The 20,580-nt window shown below is 38.4% G+C and overlaps 1 protein-coding gene across 1 annotated transcript; it reads right to left on the bottom strand.

The window, feature by feature from the left end:
* Positions 1-12,203: 12,203 nt before the first annotated feature.
* Positions 12,204-12,773, bottom strand: LOC127805521 (uncharacterized). The gene has a single exon (XM_052342284.1). It carries the CDS (start codon positions 12,771-12,773, stop codon positions 12,204-12,206), a length of 570 nt encoding a protein of 189 aa, XP_052198244.1.
* Between the last annotated feature and the right edge of the window lie 7,807 nt (positions 12,774-20,580).

The raw sequence follows: 20,580 nt of genomic DNA, 5'->3' as shown, positions 1-20,580 counted from the left end.
ACTCATGAGATGTTTTCTTATTTGATATTTAGTATCAAAATCTTAAGGTTCTCAATGTTTTGAAATTTTTAGAACACTCGGAGAATCTAAAAGTTGGATGATCATTGTTTGAAAAGCAAAACATTCAAGTGTTTAGATCTTATTAAAGCAAGCATTATTTGATTTAGTTTCTGAAACTTCAATCGAGTGATCCATTCGAGTAGTAAATGTAACAGCCCGCCTCCCGGAGCCCCTGCCAACGAAAAGGATCCGTGAAAAGGTCATTATATGGATGATACCAAACAATAACACCAGCCAAAACTCACACACAATCCTTATTTTAACCATAACCTTTTTTATCACATGACGCTTAATAATTATCCTTACATAACTGTACACAACGTACGACCATTCGAGATTACATAACATACATCGATTTCTAAAAACGTAACACGATAACCTGACAATCACCATACCAAAACAACACCTAGGACCCTAGTTCCGGGAGAACTCTGCACTTGCTATTATAGCTCGACAATCTGGGCCCAAACCCGCTGGACGTTCCTGCCCACACTGGCCTGTCTTCTACCTGGAATGATGGTCAAGTAAAGGGTGAGTCACAAGACTTAGCAAATGAATACAAGAACAAGGCTGGTATGGCAGAAGATATAACCCCTAAACCACCCGCACACCATGTGAAAAACAAGCATCAACTCACACACCCAGTGCCTAAGACAAACACACGCACATCATAAACCACAAGTAAACCCACATAAATAAACATGCATATAATGGTCATTGGGGCCCACATAAAAGACACTAGCACCCAAGTCCCCAACAAACATGCCGCTGCCATGAACTGGCAAGCATAAAACCACAAGCCAAATATAACCTCAGGTCGGTACTCCTGCTTGAAACGAAACGATCATCTCGTTTGTGGTATTAACGCTAACCTCAGGTCGGTACTCCCACCTGAAACGACATGGTCCTCCCGTTCGTGAAAATAGCCTCAGATCAATGCTCTCGTCTGAAAAAGGTACCTCGAGTAATCAGAATCACCGTGCGCATAGAACCATGCAATGCAACACATAAGAAATGTAATGGCTCATGCAGCATAAACGTGATGGGAAGGCCTCCATAAACCAAGCATTAGGCCATGCTATGCCCACATAGGAATTCACACATGTGAGATGCTCTAAATGCATATGCTTGTTGTTGTACTTTTTGTACATTAGTTTTAATGATGAAAAATATTTATTGATTTAATCCCTAAGTCATGAGTCAAGACTATGGTTTTCAACATACATCAATTTTAATATCATGTATTTCTGTGTGAAAATGAAAACCAAAAGCATTTCAAGTATCAAGATTTCAAAACCCTGTTTTTGACTAAGTCTAGAAGGTTAACACCTTATAAGGAGACATATATGAAAATATTTTTATTTTGGAAAACTATCTCCCGGTATTTTGATACCTAACATTCATAAGTGCTAAAACGATTTTTAATGAATTTTTCATTAAATAGAAAGTATATATTTTGGAGGTGGTAAAATCGCAAAAATCCTAAATTTGTACTAAAATCCAAAATCTACTTTCTTATTGTTTTGGATTTTGATTTTCTAGATATTTTTATTGAATCCAAATAGGGGGTACTTCGTTATTTACATTTATGTATTAAAGTAAATGGAGGTAAAATATAAATAAGCTAAGATGTATACATGCTGTGGATTGTGTTGTAATGCAAATGTTTCTGAATATCTGTCATGTTTCTATGCATGTTTTGAAACCCTTTGAAAAGGTTTTCAATGTTTTCAAGTGCATATGCTATTTCGAAATATCTATGTATTAGCATTTGTTTCAGGTTTTGAATTATGTTTCGAAACCTATATATCATGTTTCGAAACCTCATCTCCAGAGAGGTATGTTTCGAAACCTATAATGTCATGTTTCGAAACCTCTGACATTCTGTCAGCAGATCATTTGAAAATCGAGATGCATTTGTTTTGCAATTTTTTTTTATATCAATCATTTGTTTAATTCATTCTCCATGCTATGAGATTCAAATTCAAATTTGAATGTGAGTGCTTTTAAAATATTCAAAGTGTTTGTCTCCCACTTGTCTGTTGTCTCAAGTGCTTTGTCTAGCTGGAAGCTTGTATGTTTCGAAACCTGTTGTCCATGTTTCGAAACCTTGGTCTATTTATGTGATGTTTCGAAACACACTTTGTATGTTTGGAAACCTACTTTTCTGTCTTATCTCTAACGTCTATAAATGGCTAGATTTCTATCTCTTGGTATAAATTACAGGTATTTGAAGACAAGAAGAGATTGATTGAGAAAGAACAAGATACAACAAGTGAGCACACACTAGAGACACACACACAAACATATGTGATCCATATCCGTTTGACAAGATCTCAAGAAGATCCATTCATACGATCCTAGATATGCATTGTGATGTAAAAAAGGAGAAGCAAATGCAAACAACGAGTCTCATCTCTCCAGCTCTCCTTACCTCAAGTTAAGAGGTTTGTACAACCATTTGGTAAGTCATTCTATTGCTATACATTTGTTGGGCTATAAAGATAAACTTCATTTATCTTGATTGTTGTAAGGTTTGAGTTTAGCCTAAAAACTCATTTGGTGTAAAGGTTTGAGTTGAGCCTAAAACTCATTGTGTTGAAAGTTCGAGTTTAGGCTTAAAACTCACTTGGTGTAATGTTTGAGTTAAGCCTAAAACTCACTTTGTGCTAGGTTTGAGTTGAGCCCGTAAAAACTCACTTTGTAAGGTTTTGGGGTGAACCGTGGTAAAACCTTTGTTGTGGTGATTACTAGTAAAAGTGATTGGGATTGCAAATCCTTTAAGTGGGTAAGCTTGAAGGTAGTGGAGTAGGCGAGTGCCGAACCACTATAAATCTTGTGTGCAAGTGTTCTTTAGCTTTCACATATCATTATTGCCTATTACACATGCTTTCATATGTTTTGTTATCAAAGTCTAAAATAGTTTTCTTGAGCATAAACTTATACATATTCATAGAAAACATATCTTTGATATACACATATCTTTGGTATACTCTTAATTATATAAATCATCTTTTCCAAAGATTGTTATTTTGAAATACAAGGTAAATGATTTCAAATCTTGCAAAATAGTAAAGTATATTTCGAAACATATGTAGTAGGTTTCGAAACCTACTTAACAGAAATGTTTATTTCGAAACATATATTATATATTTCGAAACATAGTGTTTTGCCATCCATCAAAGTTTTAAATTATCGAAAATTTACCTAATCCCAATTCACCCCCATTTTGGGATATATTTACTATCATTAGGAACCAATAATGCTCACCTAGTGTACCCAAATTGGCTCTTAGGCCAATCGGGTCATGCCAATGCTCATACACCCCATCACACACAAAGCATGTCTCCCCAATGAATGCAATCCAACCCCGACACACGCTGTCAACATCAACTGTAATTAAATAAATAACAATCCCACATACAAAGACTCAATATCCACAACCAGAACACACACACCCACACCCACACCCACCTGGAACCTAATCCCATTAGGTGCGGCATCATTCCCAAGGAAATGGGGCGATACAAAGCCCCGGGTTAGTTAGCAAGAAATATTACACCAATCATAAAAATGGTTGTCACGTGCAGTTATACAATTAATACGTGAAACTGAGTAACAACAAGGGAGGGAATGGCAGAGGCTTGTAGAGGAATACAAGCTCATGATGAAAGAGTTGGGAACTTGCCTTTAAACGGCTGATTCTCGACTTTCCCGCACTTCTGCTATGAAGTAAAATGTTTAACAAAAAATAATAAGTTTACGGCCTATATTAATCAAATCTAACCGTATAAAATCCGTAATTTAAACGTATAATACTTTTGATAATTTTACCCACTTACCCAGGTATTTTAAACACCGAATAACCCCAAAATCTCTTAATTTCTCTCTTATTTTCTTCTCTTTTCCCTCTATTCCTTAGCTGCCGTGTGCCTTCTCTTTTTCTCCTTTATTTCTCTCATTTCTTTTCCCTTTTCCTCTCTATTTTCTGCCTTTATTTTGCCCGAATTGGGCTTTTGGAATGGCCAAATTGGCCTTAAAATTGACACAGTAAAGGGAGCTTGGCAGCTAAGGCAAATTGGGTAGCCCTTAGCGTGCCACATGGCGTGGCCAATAGTTGCCGCATAGCCACCCCCTTCCCCCGAAATGACTTTGGGGGTCTTCTGCACTGAAAAATTCTGCAAAATCCCTCAGCGCACGCGAGCCTCGAAACCCCGACCTTAGCCTCCCCACGCGCACCTGCGACTATCCGCGTTGCTGCTTCCTTTAATACATATATGCAGACTATTAAATTTAAAGAGACCCTCGGCCCACTTTCCAAATTCGCACCATAGCTCCCAAACTTCCGAAATTCACACACCCACCCCCGTTTTATAATTACATCAGCACCCAAAAACTTCTGAAAATCCAAACTACACCCCAATTTAATAATTTCATAAATAATCCAAAATAAGATAATTAATTACCTTAATTGCCTATTTCCTCAAAATAATATAAATTAATATTTTTTCTAAATTCTCCAAATATTCAATAATAATCTCAAATGCCAGGATTAATGATTATTATTTATCTCTAAATTTCGGGATGTTACAGTAAAGTTTTTCTAAGTATTACTTGAAATATGCAATATTGGTATGTGTTTATGATGCTTTAGTTCTTATAAGACTAGAATACATATATGCTCTGCTTCAGTCGAATATCAGGTAAGTTATTCGACTTATATGTGTTCTTGATTGGAAAATTATGTTACTCAAATAGTAGCATCTGTTGTATTTTGATATCGAGCTAAATACAATGTTTATCATTTATAGATCTTATACAAATTGAGTGATTGTGGTTGGAAAGTTAATGTTAACAACAGTACATAAAGTATTCAGTTTTGGGCTTAATGCAAAGGTTAGTTGGGGTGTTACACTTAACTACCTTAGTGATTTTCCAAAGGTTTAACAGAGTGCATGATGTTATGCTCGAATAATGTCTTGTCAAGTTCTAATTTGATAATATATATTTGTTGTTATCAAGAAATTCTCTAAGAAATTCTTAGGTCAAGCTTAATTGTATTTTGCTTGCTTAGTTAGCAGTCAAATAAATTTAAGAGATTAACTAATTGAAAAGATATTGAAAGGTTAAATAAAGTTTATGGCTATCTCTATGGAAATCCTCAATCCAATGATTAGCATTGTATTTGAGCTAATTAAGTTAGCAATCAAATGAATTATCTGTTCAAATGAGCGAGTTCATTGAAGCTTCAATATCAAGCCTTTAAGCTTTCATATCCTGTCGAATAGAAGGCTTTAGCAATCGATTGATTAGTATAGTTCTCTCAAGTAATAGTATAATATATCTGACTTGATCTAAGAAAAGACACAAAAGTATTAGTTATCGATGATATATATTTATTTATGTTAGGACATGGCTTGATTCAAGCATTAAATGTGTTTAGATTGAGTGTCTAAACTAAATCTATATTTGATGGAGATAATAGCCATGTATTCAAGAGTCAACTTTCGCTAGTACTCATTTGGCAATTTTTGTAACGATAACAAATATGATCGTTAGGCATCAAGAGTCAACTATTGGAATACCAAGAGTCGACTTTAGATCCAGATTATGAAAAAATATTTTATATAAATTTTTACTTGAAAAATATAATTTTAATGAAACCACATCCGTGTAACCAGCACGTGATGGGTCAGTGATAGGCCCTTATTGGATTGGGTAACCCGATCCTAATCCATCATTGGATTTAACCCAATGGGTCGACCCAACAACTTAATGGGTCACTACAAAAAATTTGGTTTTTAGCGGCGATTTTTTTGGCATTTAGCGGCGGTTTTAAAAACCGCCGATAATACAGCCGTCGTGCGGCATTTAGCGATGGTTTTTAGCAACTGCTGGTATAACCGCTGCTAGGTGATATTTTTAGTGACGGTTTCTAAACCGCCGTAACTAGCAACGATTCTTTTGAAGTTAGCGACGGTTATGAAACCGTCGCTATTGTTAAATGTTTTAGCGACGGTTCTGAAACCGCTGCTAAATTCAAAATTTAGCGGCAGTTTCATAAACCGTAGCTATTGTTTAATTTTTTAGCGGCGGTTTAGAAACCGCCGCCAAATGAATAGTATACAGAAATATAGCGGCAGTTGTGAAAACCACCGCTATATTTTTTCACGCTGTTCATTTGGCACAAACCGCCGCTAAATGAATTCATTAAAAATATAGCGGCGGTTTTAAAACCGCCGCTATATTCAATAATACCTGCTTATTGAAATACCTGTGTACCTAAATGACCCATAAATATCCAAATTCACAAACACAATACACCAAATTCACAAACACAATATCTCCATCTATTTAATCAACAAACTATAAAGATTCCAACTTAAATATCCAAACATGTAACATATCAAAGTCCAATCAAAATAGACTTACATATCAAAATGAAATTTAAAAAGTTTAGAAGTCAAGTTGTTCAAATATTTTAATAGTACATCAATTTTGTTGGTCTGGAGGTTGTGGTGGATGAGGTTGTGGTGGATCATGAACGTTATGACTAGATATCGAAGACCGCCTTCCCGCTAGTGAAGCTTGTCCACTATTCGCATCTGGTACCTGAAATAATTAAAATTGTATTAGATGTATACAAAATATAAAAACATACTCTTAAAAGTATTTGTAGGCATAAACATAAACAATCACTTAAAATGAAAAATGAAAATTAATAATTTTAGAATTAACATACCATTGAATTGAGCATCGCAACAATCTCAGGTGGTATATTCGTCACAATGTTTGTCAAAAGAAAACTCATTACACCTTGAAAATTTTGCAGCTGTGACTCTAAACTTTGAACCTTTTGTTTATTAGTTTGTAATTCTTCTGTCAAAAATTCACTTGTTCTTGATATGATGGACTAGTATTATTGGAAGACGAAGATCTCCCATTCAATTGACTAACGGTCCCAAAAACTTGATTTGGACTCGGACCAAATCCCAAACCTCGAACTCGGCCTAAGTGTTCTTTTCCTAGCACTTGAGCAAGTGAATCGTGTAAGGAGACTGACTGTGGAGATGTGCCTTGACTCTCAATGTCAAAAATTTTATCTTGTATATGTATGGATTAAAAAATAATATCAATATCAATAACAACAAAACACCAGCAAATCAACTCACAAAAAATTTTCTATATAAATATGGATGTTTTTCTACTTAACATAAAATTCCCCTATCAAATTGGAAATCAACTGATGTCATAAATTTTGAACATTACAACAAAGTGAAGTGAAAGAAATGAATTGATAGATAAGATATGGCAATCATCCAGTTGATTACACAACAGTGGCACTCACATTATAAGAGGACGTTTTTTTGGAACAAGAGCTTAGACAACAAATGCATATCTATTACTCGTGTCAAGATGATGCATGTAAGGGAACACCAAAAAAGGAGGCAAAATAGATAACACGATCAATTTAACTAATCATGTTCATCATCAAACACGCATTACTGCCCTTACGCAGTGTAGCAATTGAATATGAACGTTCAACAGACCTCAACAGGACCGTCCTCTACATCTAATGATTCATAACAAATGGAAGTTGATTAATTTTTATTGCTACTCAAATCCAATGAAATAACCAACAATTTAAAAAATTATTAAAAAAGATCGATGTACCGTTTTATTGATATTTTTCAAGTGATCAATAACATTAAAGGTGTGTTTGATAGTATAAAAATTTCATGAAAAATATCACATTCAAAAAGTGAATTCCATTATTGTTATTTGAAACACTGTATTTTTTATAGAATTAAATTTTATAGTGCAATCATTTAAAGTATATTTTAATCTATTTTCTATGAAAAATTGATTCCAAGAGGTGGTAGTTTTTATTTTTCATGTAAACTAAATATAATCAAACACACCTTGAGACTATTATTCTACTACAGATAAATGTTAAGTAAACTAATAAAATGATATACACACGCTTGGCTATGTTCACTTTTTATCTAAACACTATGGTTGACTATTATTATTATCATTAATTAATATTCCTTTTTAAATTAAATTACCTTGATAATGAATAATTAATTTAAATCTTAATTATGGGTCATTACAAATCCTTCCCCCCTTAAAAGAATTTTGTCCCCGAAATTCGTACCTGGCTAGGTAAACAACTGAGGATGAAGTCGCCTCATGTCCTCCTCTAGCTCCCAAGTAGCCTCCTCAGGGGTATGCCACTGCCACTGGACCTTCACATAGGGAATCGTACGGTTGCGGAGCACTTTCTCTTTCCGATCCACAATGCTAGCAGGCAACTCAACGTATGACGTGTCCTCTTGCACCCCGAGCGGATGATAATCAATGACATGCCCGGGATCTGCCACGTACTTGCGGAGCATAGAAACATGAAAGACATCATGTACATGGGTTAACTGAGGGGGTAAAGCTAATCGGTATGCCAACGGTCCAACTCGCTCCAGAATCTCGAATGGTCCCACATAACGAGGACTCAGCTTGCCAGATACCCCAAAACGTCGGACACCCCTCATCGGCATGACACGAAGAAAAACATGTTTGCCCACAGCAAACTCCAAATCCCGACGTCGTCTGTCTGCGTAGCTCTTCTGACGGTCCTGAGCTGCCTTCATCCTAGCCCGGATCAACTGGATCTTTTCTGTCGTCTGCTCCACCAACTCCGGTCCAAGTAGTGCTCGCTCCCCGGTCTCAGTCCAGCATAGGGGTGATCTACACGGCCGCCCATACAACGCCTCAAAAGGTGCCATCCCAATACTGGCCTGGAAGCTGTTATTGTAGGCAAACTCAACTAGCGACAAATGATCATCCCAGCTCCCATGGAAATCCAGTACACAGGCGCGGAGCATATCCTCCAAAGTTCGAATGGTCCGCTCCCACTGCCCGTCAGTCTGAGGATGGAAGGCTGTACTGAAAGTCAGCTAGGTCCCCATAGCACTTTGCAACGCCTCCCAAAAACGTGAGGTAAATCGAGGATCCCTGTCTGACACAATACTGGCTGGGACTCCGTGCAGTCTCACCACCTCATCAATGTATAGCTTGGCCAGTTGATGAATAGGGTAGGTCTTCTTGACAGGTAGGAAGTGCGCTGATTTAGTCAACCGATCGATAATCACTCATATCGAATCATACCCCCAGCTGGATCGTGGCAATCCTGAGACAAAGTCTATAGTTATGCGCTCCCACTTCCACTTCGACATAGATAAAGGTCGTAACAATCCTGCGGGCCTCTGGTGCTCAGCCTTAACCTGCTGGCACACTAAACATCGCGATACAAATTCTGCTACGCTCATCTTCATGCCGCTCCACCAATACTGACGCCGTAAGCCCTGATACATCTTCGTCGCTCTAGAATGGATAGTATAGGGAGAACGATGAGCTTCCTCTAGGATCCTCTGCCTGATATCACCGTCACTTGGCACACAAATCCGTCCACGAAACAATAGCAAACCATCGTCCCTCTGACTGTACCCCAATGACCCAAATCTCTCCATATCAGCCATAATCTCGCCAAGCTCCACATCCTATCGCTGTCGATCGCGAATCTGACCCTCTAGATCTGAATGGATACTCATGGCAGCACAATAGAGTGCAGGATTGTCTGGTGCCACAGAGATAGTAAGATCGCTCATCTGCTCCAGTAAGAACCACTCCTGCACCATCATAGCTGCAACTGATGCTCCACGATGACTCAGTGCATCTGCTACCACATTGGCTTTACCTGGGTGATAGAGGATCTCACAATCATAGTCCTTAAGCAGCTCCAACCAACGTCGTTGTCTCATATTAAGTTCCTTCTGAGAAAATAAATACTTGAGACTCTTGTGATCTGTATATATCTGGACTCTCTCACCATAAAAATAATGCCTCCAAATCTTCAAGGCAAACACGACAGCCGCCAACTCCAGATCATGTGTGGGATAATTCTCTTCGTGCCTCTTCAACTGTCTGGATGCATAAGCATTCACTCGACCGTCCTGCATCAGAACGCACCCTAGTCCTGTATATGAGGCATAACTATAAACAGTAAATAACTCACCACTCCTGGGTATCGTCAATACTGGCGCCGAAGTCAACCGCCGCTTCAACTCCTGGAATGATCTCTCACAAGACTCATCCCAAATAAATATGGCGCCCTTCCTTGTCAACTTTATCAGGGGCGATGCAAGCCGTGCAAAACCTTCTATGAATCGTCGATAGTACCCAGCAAGGCCAAGAAAACTCCGAATCTCTGTCACTGTCATTGGTCTTGGCCAATCCATCACGGCTTTAGTCTTCTCTAGGTCTACTGAGATACCCTCTCCTGAGACCACGTGTCCCAAGAATACAACTCGGGTCTTCCAAAACTCACATTTAGAAAACTTGGCATACAACTGCTCCTCTCTGAGCTTTTGCAGAACCACGCTCAGATGCACCTCGTGTGTCTCAGGGCTCGATGAGTAGACTAGGATGTCGTCAATGAAAATTATGACAAAAGAATCCAAATATTCCTTGAATACCCTATTCATCAGATCCATAAATACTGCAGGTGCATTGGTCAGCCCAAATGGCATGACCACAAATTCATAATGGCCGTAGCGTGTACGAAATGCGGTCTTCGCAATATCCTCATCTCTGACCCGCACCTGATGATAACCTGACCGCAAGTCTATCTTGGAAAACATCGATGCACCACGCAACTGATCCAGTAAATCATCCACACGGGGTAGGGGGTACTTATTCTTGATTGTTACCTGATTAAGCTGTCGGTAATCTATACAAAGTCGCATAGACCCATCTTTCTTACGCACAAATAATACTGGGGCCCCCCATGGCGATGTGCTAGGCCGAATAAAACCTTTCTCCAAAAGATCTTGCAATTGCACCTTAAGTTCCTTCAGTTTATTGGCAGCCATACGGTAAGGAGTCTTGGAAATAGGCCGCGTACCTGGCATCAGATCGACCGCAAAATCAATCTCTTGGTGCGGTGGTAGTCCCGACAACTCATCTGGGAACACATTTGGAAAGTCTCGCACCACAGGATAGGCAGCCAACTCCTTTTCCTCCCCCGCTATCACGGTCACGAACGCAAAGTAGGCTTCACACCCACGTCGAATAAGTCTCTCAGCGTGCATAACCGATATCATCGGCGTAGTCACCACTGGCTTCACACCCCGGTATGTAACAACTGGTCTCCCCAGATGCTCAAATGAAATCACCTTCCGACGACAATCAACCCGAGCATAGTGCCGTGAGAGCCAATCCATACCCAACAATAAGTCAAAATCCTGGATCGCCAAAACAATAAGATCCCCCACAAATACCTGGTCGTAAATCCCTATCTCGCAATCCCTGACCATCTCACTCCCCAACAACACCGTCCCTCCCGGTGTCAAAATAGATAAATCATATGGTAAGGGGTTACATGGGATTGGGATCTTATGCAACAAATGGGGTGCTATGAAAGAGTGGGTGGAACCTGTATCAAATAGGGCACGTACGTCATGGCCATAGAGAGAAAGTATACCTTGCACTATATCACTGCTCTCAGCCGCCTCGGCCGCTGACACTGCAAATGCCTGTCCCTGCATCTGAACTCTCTCTGTAGGCCCTGGGCGCTGTGCTGCTGGAAGAGGTAATGGTGCTCCTGAACCCTGCGCCCTAGGTGCAGACTGTCTCTGAGCTGGTCTGGGCCCCACACCTCCAGTCCGTGGCCCTCCACTCTGTGCTGGCTGGGTGCACCTGTTCGCTCGGTGGCCTCTCTGTCCACAGCGAAAACAAATAATCTCCTGCCCAGTTGCCGGTGTAGCTGGTGGGGCGGGTGTAGTCGGTCTAAGCACCTGTGGACAATCTCTCCTCAAATGCCCCGGCTGACCACAGCGATAACATACGTCCCGACGTACAACCCAGCACTGCCCCTGGTGTCTCAGCCCGTACTGTCGGCACTGTGAAAGCCCTGAACTCTGGTTGCCTGCATCCCACTTCCTCTTCTTACTGCTGCTCCCTACACCCTTCAAGACTAACTGATCTGCTCGGGCCTCCAATCGATCCCTCTCCACTGCGTGGGCCCGCTGAACAGCTATAGGGAAGTCGGGTGCCTCAATGCCAGCCATGGCATGACAAATCTCTGGTCATAACCCCCTCTGAAACTTGCTAACTCGGCGCGACTCAGGGGTTACTAACTCAGGAGCATAACGAGATAATGCCACGAACTCAGTCTCATACTGTGTAACTGTCTTACTGCCCAGCTGTAACTCGATAAACTCAAACACTTTCTGCTCCCTGATCCAACCCGGTACATAGGTCTCATTGAACGCCTCGACGAACTGTGCCCAGGTCGGGCCCTCATCACCATATCGCTGTCTGGTGGTCTCCCACCACCGCTCGGCGTCACCTCGTAACAAGAAAGTCCCTAGTCGAACTCTGTGGGCCTCTGCACAGTCTATGGATCTCAAATGCTTCTCCACCGCTAGTAACCAATCCTCGGCCACCGTCGCATCAGCGCCTCCGCTAAACTCTGGTGGACGTAAGGCCATAAAATCTCTAAGCACTGTAGCACCTGAACCGTCCCCTACTCCCGACGTACCTGAATGCGACGCCTGGGCCGTAGCGGTCCTATCATCATGTCTGCGCTCCTGTCGCAACTGAGATGCTGCCAGTACATCTACAGCTCGTAAAATACCCGCTAATGTCTCCTGCATATCTGGTGGCCCTGGCTGTCTCTGCTCTCCCGCACCTGTGGCCTAAACCTCTGGAGTAGGGACAAGGTGTCCTCTACCTCATGCTGGCGGTCTACCACGACCTCGCCCACGTCGTGCGTCCATGATACCTATACAACCAAAATTAATTAGATCGTATTTCGAAATTAAGGACATGACCTAACGCTCTAACTCTATCTAGCAGCCTTGGTGTACAGTTACTTGTCCCCTAAATTGACTCAATGACGCTCTGATACCAACATTGTAAGCACCCCCGCTCGGATATCCCAATTATTTGCCAAAATTAATAAAATTGGACTTAAAACGAAATTCTGACCGTACAGAATGTTAATTACTAGCTAGGCTACATACCTAGCTAATTAAATCGCTGATTAAACCTGATTTAATCTTGATTGGAAGCCCAAATTTCTCAAATTCACGATCGTGAGCTCGCTGGATTTTCTATAAATCGTTCACTGTTCGCTGCATTAAAAATGCCCGATTTGGGCTTTAAATTTGTGCAAAAATGAGTGGAGGGGAGGGAGTCACGTGGCAGCCATTGGAGCAGCTGCTGGGAGGCCACCGCCTCAAGAAAAACGACACCGTTTCATCATTAATTGGCTGAAAATAATTTCCAACGAAGTCAGCAGCAGTCAGCCCTTCTTCATATGCTCGGTCCTGCATCCAAATCCCAACCCCAATGCGCATGCGCCACTTGATCTACTAAGCACCTAGATAATAGTATACCCATTCACTTATTTTAATTGTTAACTTGAGTTTCCTTCATTAAGTTACAGCACTTCACGCACTACTACCCTCCAACTCCTTAATCTCATAATACATTCTCATTATGCTGCTTGATTATAACTTATTCTTACACTTAATATTATAATTGTTAATGATTTATTCTTAACATATTATTACTCCTCACAACCTATATTTATATTGCATACACAGAATCCCCACAGCAACTATGGTTGACTATTATTATTATCATTAATTAATATTCCTTTTTAAATTAAATTACCTTGATAATGAATAATTAATTTAAATCTTAATTATGGGTCATTACGTAGCGAAAGATGACCCGTCACGACCACAAACGACATCGGTCAAGGCCGGCGATGACGAGGCCCAAGGTCGATAGTTTGGCACGACTAGTTGTTCCGTCCCATCAGCCACCAGTAATGTGTTTTCGACCTCTATTGGCCACTGTTATAGTCGACCCAGAAGAGAAGCTTTGATCATGCAATGGAGAAGACCCATAACCAAGATGCCCATCGACCAATTTTCATGCCTGTGGCAGCGCAACGAAGACAAAGGCAATAGAGGCTAACAGCCACAACCACAAAGCCTTCGCTGTCGATGACGGGTCATCAGCCAGACGAACTAGGCTGCACGTAAATGGATACGAAACGAAAATGGAGAAATGACATTTAAAAAAAAAAGTAGGAAATGAAAATGTGGGGTAAAATGTAAATCAAAAAATATATGAGGGTTTCTTGTAAATATAATTTTTAATATAAAAAATAATTCAAACATAATACAAATAAACATAAACAATAGACATAAGTTTCATAATAATTAATAGTTAATATCTTTTTCTATAGAAAATGGAAAACACCCGTTAATGATATTATTGCTATAACTAATTTGAAAGTAAACCAAGAACGAACACATGCTGGTGTTAGTGTTATGACAGTAAGTAAGCTAAATTTAATAATTAAAATATGTAAAAGATATTATTTAACATATATACATACATATCATCATATTTCTTTCTCTTTCTCTAAGAAATCCTCTTTCTCCCATTCCCTTGGGCCTTGGCTGCTTGTTTCTCTTTTTCTCTAGCAACCGTCTCTCGCCACCTCACCTCTTGTCGCCAACAACCACTGCATCCTCCCTCTCCACCGCCTTTTACCACCACCGCACACTACCATACCCTTTCCTCTATTGTCGTCAATCCTCTTGTTGCCTCCTATCTCGTCGTTGCCCCAATTCTCGTAGCTGACCATTGTTGCATCTTGCCTCTCCACTGCCTCTACACACCTATCCCTTTGTTGCTGTAGCTTGTATCCTTCCTCTTTGTTGCCTCTCGTCAGCAAAAAAATGTTTTCGGCCATTTTATGTAATTTGCGAAACGATCCCAGAATGTTTCACAAATTATAGAAACAACCCGAAAAATATTTCAAGTTGTTTTTTCTATTTCTAAAATGGAAAACAGTTCAAAAATACCAAAACGACGTCTCCAATCCATTTCCATGCTTTAGAGATGGCGAACATAAGATCATGGTTGAAAAAAACAATAATGCACGCAATAAAGACTTCAAGCTATGATCAACCCACATGATACAGTTGGAAAAGATGAAGAGACATGGTTGGAACCACCATTAATCCATCAACCACTACAGGTAATTTCCACTGTTCAAGTTTTTCCTTTATTTTTATGTATAAGTTGGGTTTATGCAGATATAGAAATTAAACAAATTTATACAAAAAAATACACGAGTTTCAAAATGTTGGCTCTGATACCACATGTAAGCTATAATATTATATGTACAATTAATCACACAATTAAACATTATGCTCATAAAATTGTAAAACTCATGTAATTCAATAATTAAATGCGTACCTGGATGCATCAGAATTAAGCTATAAAAAGAATGGCCCGTTGATGACGAAAACACCAGAATCTGATTTCTCCCTCTTCACCTCAACCTTAATGATGAATATAAAATATAACTGTAATTAATTTGATGCTTTCGGTAGGGAGATGACCAACCCCTTATTTAAAATAGTAAAACTAGTCTCCCATCAAAACTCTTTAGGAGTTATCATTCACATGTTCTAAATCAAATAAAATTATAAGTCATTAATTATCTTATTAAATCCTTTGATTATCGCATTAGATTAACACAATTATATCTAATATTGGATTTGATTATTTCATTAGATAAACACCATAATATTTGATAAAATATTTATATTAATTATATAGTAATATACCAGATAATTGTTACTGATTTATCTGATAAGATATTTTCCTTAATTATTATGTGAGCCACAAGATAATTCTTACAATTGAAAATTTTAAATTTTTATTAGGCATAATTATTTGGTATGATATGTTGTTTTCTATTAATATGGTTAGTAAATATTTACAATGTAAAGATATAGACATTGCTGTTGAAATAGATCGCTTGAAATGTCTTATTTAGTTTTTTAAAAACTATAAAGAAAATGGGTTTAAATCTTCTATGATTTATGCTAAAAAGATTGCAAACAAATAAATATAGAACCAAAGTTTTGTGAAAAACAAACAATAAGGAGAAAAAAACAATTTAATGAGAATGAAAATGAGGAGATAAAATTATCTATTGAATAATATTTTATAATTAATTATTTTACATATTTAGTGGATTATGCTATTTCCTCTCTTCAAAATAGATTTGAACAATTTGAAATATATGAAGATAATTTTGGTTTCCTTTATAATGTAAAAAAATTAAAATTGCTTGATGTTTATGATTTGAAAAAAAATTGTTTAAATCTTGAAAATTTTCTAAAACATAGCATGCCCTCTAATATTGATGGTTTAGATTTTATTTTCAGAATTAAAAGTTTTAAAAGAAATATACGAAGATAATTTTGGTTTCCTTTATAATGTAAAAAAAATTAAAATTGCTTGATGTTGATGATTTGAAGAAAAATTGTTTAAATCTTGAAAATTTTCTAAAACATAGCATGCCCTCTAATATTGATGGTTTAGATTTTATTTTCAGAATTAAAAGTTTTAAAAGAAATATACGAAGATAATTTTGGTTTCCTTTATAATGTAAAAAAAATTAAAATTGCTTGATGTTGATGATTTGAAGAAAAATTGTTTAAATCTTGAAAATTTTCTAAAACATAGCATGCCCTCTAATATTGATGGTTTAGATTTTATTTTCAGAATTAAAAGTTTTAAAAGAAATTACAATTATGAAAATAAAAACACCATTTGCGATACTAAATTTTATAAAAAAAAAGGTAATTTATGTTTCAAATACATGGATAGATTATAGAATACTATTAACCATTTATGTTACTATAGTTTTAGTTGAAAGAAGTTTTTCAAAATTAAAATTAATAAGATTTTATTTACGTTCAACTATGTCATAAGAAATGTAGCGGCCGACTCCTGAATTATCCTGGTAGCACAGGAAAATTCGAAAAGATGTAGTCACAAAAATGATATAGAACAACACTTAAATAAAACACTCAACATTTTCTTTTTCCTTCTTACTAAATAACAGGAGTAAAAAATAATACATTTCATTCATATCTTGACATACAAAATCCCTTGGGCTAAATGGCCATACCATCCAAAATAAAAGGGCAATATTGCAAATTGCACAATAAATTTTTCACTCTACAAGCCCTTAAACAAAATACACCATGGACCTTTTAGTTGGAAACATCTCTGTACACCTCTATACCTGGGCTCTAGCCCCATTAGACTCATCCTTTACAATTTTCTTTTCCTTATCTAGAATGACAAGAGTAAGCAAGGTGAGCCACGAGGGTCAGCAAGTATATATAATCAACAAGTGAGATCGTAGAATCAAGGCATGGATAAACCAAATGGAGTATATGATGTGGGAATTTATTCACACATTTATTAGTCATAATTGAGCAGTGTTTTTAGTATTTTATATGTGTTTTACTTAGAATTGTCTAGTGTTTTGAGTTTCTTTTATAGATATTTAATTGCTAGTATCTCTTGTTATTTTGCAAGAATACTACGTGGTGTTTATATTATATATATATATGTAATTAATATTAAATAAATTAAGTGGCGTGGAGTTGTTAGAGATGGGCGCATAAAGTTTAAATATATTATAAGTGAATTGTAGGTAATCATGGGACGTGCATATATATTATATAATAAGAGATTAAATTGAAGTTGAGATGGGTTAGGGCATGTGCGTTGCAATGCATAGATATATATTATATAAATATGAGAGAGATGAAAAGAAAGGGGAACGACGGAACTTACGGGAAATAAAAGGAAGTAGGTGTGTAGATCATGTGGCTTATCAAAGTTGTCAAGAAATAAAATAAAAAATAAAAAGAGGCTAAGTGGATAGCATGGCGTGATGACCGTCTGAATTAAAGAAGAGTAGAGTATGGGAATTATTATTTTATGCCCAATAGTTTCCAATAAATATGGGAGAAGCAGAAGATGGGGGGAGGGGGGAGACTTTGGGGCCTGGAGAGCAAAAATTTGAGGAGTAGCGTACTCAAGAGAAAGAGAAAAATTGGAGCCTTTTAGAGGATTGGTGACAACATCTTTGTGAAGGAAATCTATACATAAAGAGTTTTATCTTCTTCTCTCATTTCTTTTAAAGTCTATATTTATGTTCATTTATTATGTTAAGGATTTTATCATTTATAAAATGAACTAAATTCTGTAATTAGGGTATTTTGATGTAATCTGAATATGACAATTTAATTTTTATGGAATGATTTTCTTTATTCATGCAAGTGTTTATTATTGTGCTTAATGCTATCAAATACTTGGACAATATTTGATTGATTGTTGATACAGATTTAGACCGAAAGGAAAAATCTATAACTCGATCTAGATAATAAACACCACAAGAATATAATTGGAATGAAAGTAAAGATTTGACTTGTGTGATTAATTATTTTTGCATGAATAATTAAATCTGGATTATCAACTATTTAAATTAAATTGGATTATTTAGGTGAAACCAAGATACCCTAGTACTCTCAAAAACTTAAAACTCTTCATATTTATTTTCTACATTATTATTTTTGTAAGCACCCCCGCCCAGATATCCCCAACCATCCAGACTACCCGAACGGGAGCGCCTACGGGAGGAGAAAGGAGATAAACACAAGACAAAGACCACCCCGGCATGCATACACAAAAATGAGAACAGCGGAAGCAAAGCTCAAGACATGCATGCATTATGGGTACCCCGCTAATACAACGGTCACAAGATAAATAAATAAACACAAACTCCTGTGCCGACATACACAAAACTCGAGAAAAGACCTGGCACAGTACGAAATAATAGAGTAAATTCTACCTAGACATCAGAGTGGATAGGGATTGACGAGACTACCTGTACACCGTATCGACTCTGCCGTTAAAGCTGACTCCCTTGCCATGGCCCACGCCGCCACTACCTGGAATGATGGAAAGTAAGGTGAGTCGAGAGACTCAGCAAGCATAAGGAAGAAAAGGCTGAAGGCTACACAAAACCAGAAATCTCACCCCAAAATAAACCGCCAGGTACACACAAGCCATGAGACGCTACAACACAACAGCTCAATAGCATAACAAAATAAAAGCACATACCGGTCCTTGGGGCCCACATAAGACACTTGGCACCCAAGTCCCATACCAACCTGCCACTGCCCTGAAAGGCAGCAAATGTCTTCACAAACCTGCGCGCGCTGTCCCAGGCCGGTACTCCCCTCACCTGTATCCGTCGGTACTCCCGACAACCGAGCCATAGGCTCCCTTGGAACGGTACTCCCATCCGAGAACTAAATACTACCAGTATTCATGCAATGCACATAGAAATGCAATGGCGTAGTGAGCATCAACGTGATACAAGGCGCCCATACATCCAGGCATCAGGCCATGCTCCGCCCACATAGTAAACCACACGCCATGCATATGCTCGCGCTGGATGCAACCTAACCAAACTAGAATGTCCGTGTCCAAGCATACTCAATAATTGAATATCCCAACATGCATCCCGTACCCATGTGCATATCAAATCATGAACAGTAATGCAATGTATCTAATCATGCAGTAAATCACATACCGGCAGAGCTAGTCAGCAGTGCCCGGCACCGGTCAATGGCCAGTGACTAGGGGTGTCCACCCGACGGTCCACATCAGGGTCGTATCATAGTCTACCCCAACGTCACCAACAACCGACCCCTGCCCCACTGCTCGATAGCTCTAACCGAACCATAAATAAATATGAGAAAAACTGTAAGAAAACCCAATAAAATCGTAAATAAACCCTTACGTCTAGGAACCTAGTCCCCAAACTGGTTCAGCATCATTCCCGAAAGGAGTGGGGGCGGTACAAACCCCCGTAGGCTCACAACGAATAAAATTATAGAAGCCTCAGATTTAATTTAAATTAAAACAGATGAATAATAGTTCAACCAATAAGGCAAGGTGCCGAATTAAAGTAAAGGAGGTGATAAAATACAAGAAATCACGAGGTCTTTCACGGGAATTAAAGAACACGAGGAAAGGGATTGGAACTTGCCTGAAACTAGCTGATTCCGACCTCTCTTAAGCTCCCGAGGCAAATTAAATCATTTCCTAGCAAATAACACAACCGGTTCTCAAATTAATTAATTTTAATCGCAAAAAAAATTATAATTTAAACATGACATGCTTCGACTAATTTTTACCCACGTACCTGATCACTTTTCATGCCGACAAAATCCTAAAATCGCCCCATTTTCTATTTTTTTCCTTTCCTTTCTTTTTCTTTCTTTTTTCTTTTCTTTTCTCTTCTCCTCCTCCTCCTCCTCTTCTTCTTCTTCTTCATCTTCTTCTTCTCCGTGCTCCTGCTCCTGCGCACCATTCTTCTCCTTCTTCTTCTCTTCTTATTTCCTTCTTCTTCTCCCTTCCTTCTTCTTTTCTTCTTCTTCTTCCTCTTCTTCTTCTTCTTCTTCTTCTTCCTCTTCCCTTCTTCTTCTTTTTCCGCGCGGCCGCGGCTTCCTTCTTCTTCCTGCAACAGCGCACCAGCGGCCGCCTGTCGCGGCC

The sequence above is a fragment of the Diospyros lotus genome, chromosome 7 (assembly GCF_014633365.1).
Source record: "Diospyros lotus cultivar Yz01 chromosome 7, ASM1463336v1, whole genome shotgun sequence".
NCBI classification, from domain to species: domain Eukaryota; kingdom Viridiplantae; phylum Streptophyta; class Magnoliopsida; order Ericales; family Ebenaceae; genus Diospyros; species Diospyros lotus.
The sequence above is the reverse complement of the archived record's forward strand: the minus strand, read 5'-3'. Positions and strand labels throughout refer to the sequence as shown.